Source organism: Chlorella variabilis, assembly GCF_000147415.1.
Source record: "Chlorella variabilis unplaced genomic scaffold CHLNCscaffold_3, whole genome shotgun sequence".
NCBI classification, from domain to species: domain Eukaryota; kingdom Viridiplantae; phylum Chlorophyta; class Trebouxiophyceae; order Chlorellales; family Chlorellaceae; genus Chlorella; species Chlorella variabilis.
In genome coordinates this window covers 587,640-593,909 of record NW_005435085.1, presented here as the reverse complement: position 1 = coordinate 593,909, position 6,270 = coordinate 587,640, and the positions used below count along the sequence as shown (strand labels likewise).

Sequence of the window (6,270 nt, the reverse complement as noted above, 5' to 3'; positions counted from 1 at the left end):
GCGCCGTGCCCGCCAACCGCCGCACCACGTGCGCACTCACACCGGGCACTTGGGGCAGCGGAGGTACCAGGCTGCCACCCCGCTGCCGCTTGGCCGCCGGCACAGGGCGAGCCGCGGCGGCAGTGCTGGCCTGCTGGGCTCTGGCCTTGGCGGCACCGGCTGGCCGGCCCGCTGCTGCTCCGCGCCCGGCTGGCGGCGGCGCCGGCGGCGGAGCACGCGCCGCCGCCTTGGCCGCGGCAGCAGCCTGCGCCCCCGCGGCAGCCGCCATGGCCGCCACCCCGCCCTTGGGGCCCGGCGCCGCGGCAGGCGCTGCCGTCGAGCGCTGCGTCGCTTGCTTGTCCCCAGCCCCCTTGCCTGCTGCAGGGGCTGCCTTGGCTGCCGCAGGCGCGGGCGCCGCGCCGCCTTGCTTGCCGCTCTGTGCCGCCTGCTTCTTCTGCATCTGCTGCTGCTCCTCCTCCATCTGCGACGCTGGCTTGCTGCCACCACCGCCGCCTCCCTTCTTGGCTGCAGCAGCGGGCGCGCTGCCTGCCGCCGCCGCCGCTGCGGCCAGCTTCTTGGCGGTCCCAGGCGCTGCCCGCTTGCCCTTGGCTGCCTCGCCCCCGCCGGTCTGGTCTGGCAGGCTGGTGAGGTGCACCACGCCCTGCACGCCGCCCTGCCGGTCCATTACCTGCACCCGCCCCCGCAGCTCGTGTCAGCACAGCAGCAGCTGGAAGCAGCACAGCAGCCAAGCCAACAGGCAGTCCATGCTGCCTGCCACACAGCACAACACAAGGTTGCGCCCCTGCAGGAGGCACATATGCGCCGCCACCTGCCGCACCCGCACCCACCTTTGTCTCTCCGGCCCAGAAGGCCAGCGGCGGCATGCGCTTGCGCCCGCTGCGCGTCATTTCCAGCCCTGCCGCATGCACCGGCACCGCGCCCGCGGAGGCGGCGCCCTGCCCCGCCTCCTCCTGCTTCTTGGCTGGCCGTTGGCTGCCGGCTGGCGGCTGGGCCGGCCGGCGGGCGCCGCCTGCGGTGCGTGCAACCTTGGCAGGGGGCGCCTCACGCCCCGGCTCCTCCCGCGGCTCCCGTGGCTCCTCCTCATCCTGCAGTGGCTGCTGCTGCGGCGGCTGCTGCTGCCCCTTGCTGCCGTCAGATGCAGGTGCAGGCGCTGCCGCAGGTGATGGCGGCGGAGCGATGCGCTTCCTCCCCGCCACCTTGCGCCGGCGGTGGCCCGTGCTCGGAGCGGCGCCCGGGCTGGCGGCAGCCGCCTCGGCGGGGCCTGGCGCATGCCCCTGCTGCTGCACGTCCCGCGCGCCGCCTCGCTGCTGCTGCCCTGCTCCCTGCCCTTTCCCTGCCGACGACTGCTGCTGCTGCTGCTGCTGAGTGCAGCGTGCCTCACCTCCCTCTGTGCCCTGGGCAGAGCTGCCTCCGGGAGTGCTGGTGGCAGGTGCTGCGACTGGCAGCGGCGGCAGCTGCTCGCCCTCATCCGCCTCCGACCCCAGCTGCTGCACCAGCTCACCCGCAGCCGCCAGGGCGGCCACAGTGGCAGCCTCCCGCCCCGCAGCATCCTCGGGAGTTGCCGAGCGGCCCGAGGCCGCCACCCCTGCACCCGACCCGGCCGCCGCTCTGGCCGCCACTGCGGCTGCAGCTGCAGCAACAGCCTCTTCGGCTTCTGCCGCCGCCGCCGCCGCCGCGCCACTGTGTGCCTGCTGCTGCCAGGCCGGAGCAGGCTGCTGCTGCTGCTGCTGCTGCTGTGAGCGCTGTGCTCGCGGCGGCAGCAGCGCCTCCCGATCCCAGGGCGCCGCATACGGCGATGCCTGCGCCTGCTGCTGCGCCTGCTGGTGCCAGGGCCGCGCCTGCTGGCTGCTGCTGGGCGGCTCCTCCACCAGCGGCTCCCCGCCGGCCGGCAGCTCCGTCACCGAAAACGAGCCCGCCCGCTGCTGCTGCTGATGGTGGTGCTGGTGGTGCTGGGCGGAGTGGGGGAAGGCCCCACCCCCGCCGGCACCCCCCTCTGCTGCCTCCGCCGGTGCAGAGTGCAGCAGGGCTGTGTGGTGGTGGTGCACCGTGTGCACCGTGGCGACCGCCTGGAAGCCGGGGCTGTGCTGGCGCTGCACCACCCGCCGCCACTCGCTCGTTTGGACAAGCTGAGCTGGCAGCGGCGGGCGGAAGTGCTGCTGCTGCTGCTGCTGCTGCTGCTGCTGCTGCCCCGCCGCCTGCAGCTGGCCTCGGCCCTGGGCTGCCTGCTCCAGCTGCTGGCCGGGCAGGATGTGGGTGTGCGGCGCGGGGCTGCCCAGCGCGGCACCCCCGCTGCCCGCCGCCGCGGGGCTGCCAAACGCGGCGCTGCGGGCGGGCAGCGCGGGGCTGCCAAACGCGGCGGCCAGGGATGCGCCTGCGGGGGCCGGGCTGTAGTGCAGCCGCGGTTGCTGCAGGGGCGAAGCAGAGGGGCAGGCGGGAGGAGTTGAGCGGGTTGGCGTGGGAGCTGGCCTGGCGGGCAGAGCACTCATGCCCCTCCCCGACACTGGGCCTGCCCTGCGCACCAGGTGCGATGTGATGGGGCTGCGTGCCACCATTGCGTCGAAGCTGCGGCGGATGCGCTCCGCCACCTCGCTGCGGTTGAAGGCAGCCGCGTCGGCAAAGCTGGCGGCGGCGTATGGGTGGACGTAGCCTCCCGCGCTGCCGGGCGTGGTGCGCATGGCGGGGGCCGCCAGGGCGAGGGCCGAGGCCGGCCGCGCCTGCAACGCCAGCGGGGCCGGCGCCCTGCGGTGCCACCAGGGCGGCACAGGCGTCGTCAGGGGAGAGAGGATGCGCATTGCCAGCGCACAGCCAGCCCGAGTGCTTGCTGCCACTCACCGCGGGGCGGGAGACCTGAAGGCGCCGCCGCCGCCGCCGTCGGCGCCGCCGGGGGGCGATGCCGTGGGGCCACCATCGAACAGCTGGCCCGAGCGCAGCGGGTCCACCCTTTTGGGCCCAACCACGAGCTGCGGGGGCTGCATGGGGGGTGCCACAGAGCTGCCTATTCAAACCCGGGCTGCTGGGGCGCCGCCATCGCAAAGCTGCAGTGCCGCAGTTCGCTGCGAGATTGCTGAGACCGCCTGATGATCGTGATGTCCAGTCAGCCCCGTGTGGCACTCGCAAGCAAAATGCGGGAGTGCTACGGGAGCATTGCGTGCACATTGCAATTGCTGCGTGCGGCGAGCGCGGCACCAAACCGTCTCATCATCAGTCGGGCGCATCCCATCACCAGTCCTCTGCTGCCCCGCCTGGCCTGGCGCTTCCGGTGCGTGGTGCCAAGCGAGGGGGTATGCATTTGTGCCACCTCCGCCACTGCGACACGGAGGAGCCGCCGCCGGCCGCCCCGCCCCCTTTGCTCCCGCCCCGGCCACCTCCCCACGCCCCTCCTCTGCATACCCTGGGCAGCCGCCTGGACTCCCTGCCTCCCTGCCCAACCCGTAACTGCGTGGCCCCTCGTGGCAGGAATGCCCGACAAGGCGTCAGACCCTCTGCTGGAGCAGCTGGCCAAGACGCTCGAGACGGATGCGGCGCAGCGGGGGGAGCTCATCAAGAAGATCAAGGTGAGCGGCGCGGGGCCAGGCTGCTGGGGGCGAGCCCCCTGCTGCCGCCGCGCATGCACCTGCAAGTCACAACGGCCTTACCGCATGCCACGCGCTCCTTGCTGTGGGCCAGGGCATCGTGGTGTTTGTGATTGATGGCGCGGAGTGGACGCTGGACCTGCGGGAGGGCAAGGGCACGCTGGTCAAGGGGCCGCCGCCCGAGAAGGCGGACATCACGCTGACAATCAAGGGTAGGCGGCCTGCTGCACGCCGCGCCGCGGTACTGCTTTGGTACCGCCAAGCAGGTTGGGCAGCGGCAGCCAGGAGGTGTTCCCCCGAGCATGCCTGTCCTGTCCAACTGGCGCAGACGGCGACTTTGTGAGGATGGTGGGCGGCAAGCTGGGCCCGCAGCAGGCCTTCCTGATGCGTAAGCTCAAGATTGCGGGCAGCATGGCGCTGGCGATGAAGCTGCAGCCAATCCTGGTGCGTGGTTGCAGTGCAGCAGAGGGGGGGTGGGCGTTCAGGGCAACAGCCGCGGGTCGGGTGTGCTGTGACTCGTGCTTTTGCCTGCTGCTCCTGCAGGATGCCGCGGCACCAAAGGCCAAGCTGTAGGGAGCAGCTCCGCCAGCCCCACCAATAACCCCCATGGCCGTAGCTGCCAGCCAATTTTGAACCCAATTTTGCACAGCAATTTCGTGTCAGCTTGAACATGTAGCGTGCAGCTCGTTTAGCTTCCCCTGTTTAGCTCCTGCGACCGACCCCAGTAGCCCTGGTCGGCATGTATGTAAGGCCCGCAGCACATGCCACTTTTTTACTAAACACAAGGCACCAGGGGTCGATGAGAGGGAACATCGTTGCAGGATGTGTCAAGTAGAGAAAACGCTAGCCACACTCAGTCAACAGTCCAACAGTCAAATGAAGCAAAAAACAAAACTTGGGTTGGCAACGGCTGGAGGTGCTCCTGAGGAGGGAGGAGGCAAGGGGATAGGGGCTGGAACTGTTCCCGGGAGGACAGGCCAGCAACAGAGTTGTGCATTGCTCAGCTCGCATGAAAACAGGTGCAATGTGAAAGTGGGGGGAGAGAGATGTTGATTGTGCAAGGCGATTGAGAGCAATACAGGGCAGAGAGGGGGACAGGTTGTGCAAGGAGCAGCAACATAGAGGGTTGGAGCGTGGAAAGCAAAAAGCACATGCGATGGAGTACAGGCCTGCACCTCTGCTGATGAGGAGGCGTGTCAGCCGCTGCCAAGGGGGGCATCCACAGCCGGCTCAGCAGCCCCGTCAGAGTGCTTGCGGCTTGCGGCTGCACCAGGCTTGGGCTTCTCCAGCAGCTGCCCCAGCCGCTTCAGCAGCTGCGAGGCGCTGGGGCGGCTGGAGGGAGTCTCGCTGCATGGCAGGGAGGAGGCAGCGGTATGTCTGTGTTTGTGCGTGTCAGGGCAGGCGCGCCAGGAGGCAGGCTGGGTGGGCATGGTGGCGGCGCGGGCGCATCAGGCCATTTGGTGCGGTGGCACGCGGCCTGCCTGGCGCGGCCACCCGCCCACCTCACGCACTCCTGCATCAGGTCCGCCGCCGCCTGGGGGCACTCTTCGGGCACGCGGGGCGCGCGCAGCTTGCCGCGCTGCGGCCGCTCACCAGTGATGATCTCCCACAGCACCTGCGGGCGGGTGGCGGCGTGGTGGGAGGTGGTGAGGCGACGGGTGGGGCCAGCAGTGACTGGGGTAGGGTGCAGGGCTAAGGGGAGGCTCGCAGGGCGGCAGGCAGCGCAGGCAGGCAGGCAGGCAGGCAGGCAGGCAGGCAGGCAGGCAGGCAGGCAGTGCAGGCAGCAGCCTGGGGCAGGCAGGCGGGCGGGCACGCGTCGGCAGGGGCAGCGCTGGCAGGGGCAGCGCTGGCAGGTGGCTGCACCGTCTCACCACCCCAAAGGAATAGATGTCCACCTCCTCGGTGACCTGCTGCTTGCCGGTGAGGATCTCGGGCGCGATCCACGCAAACGTGCCCACCAGCGGCACATTGGACAGCACCGTGTGCGTCTTCTGGCGGCTGAACCCCACGTCGGTGACGCGCACCGCGCCGTTGGCGGTCAGCAGCACCTGCAGGGCAGCGGGGGCGGTGGCCAACGGCGCGCGAGGTGGGGCGGCGGCCTGGCGCAGGCAGGCTGCAGGAGAGGAACAGCTGCGGGCGGGGCCGCGGCGCTTCTCATGTGGCCGGCTGGCTACTAGCGCAGTATGCTTGCTGGCTGCGGGACTTGCATTGGAGCTCTTGATGTCCATCTGCGGCAGCAGGTTGGCGGGAGCAGGCGCAGCGGCAGCGCAGGTCGGCGCCTGCTGCCAGGCCGGTGCGGCGCTGGGGCATCAACAAATTCGCAAAGTGCCCCAAAAGTTTTCACTCACGTGCACCACGCCCTTGGAGTGGAGGTAGTTGAGGGCCTGAGCAGGGGACAAGGGTGGGAGTTTTTTGCTTTCTTTCTTTCTTTCTTTTCCAAGTCGGGGAGCAAGCCCGGCAGCGGAGGAGCCGGGCCCAAGCACGGCGGAGGCTGCGTGCGCTTGCAGGCCGCGCAGGGGCGGCACTGCGCCCGTCCTCCTGCCCAGCATGCGGCGGCCCCGCCAGCCCCAACCTTTGCAATCTCGTACGCCACCCGCCGCCCCCTCCGCTGCCACGCAAACAGGCGCTGGTTGCTGCCGGCCGCCTTGACCTGCAGAGCACTGTACAAGTCCCGCCCTGCGCCACCAACAAGAGGGTG

General features: G+C 70.4%; 3 protein-coding genes across 3 annotated transcripts in view; 1 reads left to right on the top strand and 2 right to left on the bottom strand.

Moving 5' to 3' along the window:
* CHLNCDRAFT_140461 (hypothetical protein) overlaps positions 1–2,975 on the bottom strand; it is a gene marked incomplete at both ends in the record, with an annotated part of 4,263 nt that extends 1,288 nt beyond the window's left edge. Inside the window, 4 exons of the mRNA XM_005850500.1 lie at positions 41–685; positions 828–2,405; positions 2,520–2,739; positions 2,833–2,975. Coding sequence (XP_005850562.1) covers positions 41–685; positions 828–2,405; positions 2,520–2,739; positions 2,833–2,975 — 2,586 coding nt within the window. The remainder of the gene's footprint in view (positions 1–40; positions 686–827; positions 2,406–2,519; positions 2,740–2,832) is intronic.
* Positions 2,976–3,690: 715 nt separating this feature from the next.
* CHLNCDRAFT_14910 (hypothetical protein) lies at positions 3,691–4,016 on the top strand (the record flags this gene model as incomplete). The annotated part of the gene is made up of 2 exons (XM_005850792.1): positions 3,691–3,784; positions 3,901–4,016. Coding segments are annotated over 2 exons (210 nt in total), but the record flags the coding sequence as incomplete, so codon positions are not given.
* A 752-nt stretch (positions 4,017–4,768) lies between these two features.
* The window catches only part of CHLNCDRAFT_56862 (hypothetical protein), a gene marked incomplete at its 3' end in the record, with an annotated part of 5,443 nt that continues 3,941 nt past the window's right edge, over positions 4,769–6,270 (bottom strand). The window contains exons 8-13 of the mRNA XM_005850499.1: positions 6,145–6,222; positions 5,921–5,956; positions 5,747–5,800; positions 5,444–5,620; positions 5,075–5,187; positions 4,769–4,919 (exon numbers count right to left, since the gene is read on the bottom strand). Coding sequence (XP_005850561.1) covers positions 4,769–4,919; positions 5,075–5,187; positions 5,444–5,620; positions 5,747–5,800; positions 5,921–5,956; positions 6,145–6,222 — 609 coding nt within the window. The remainder of the gene's footprint in view (positions 4,920–5,074; positions 5,188–5,443; positions 5,621–5,746; positions 5,801–5,920; positions 5,957–6,144; positions 6,223–6,270) is intronic.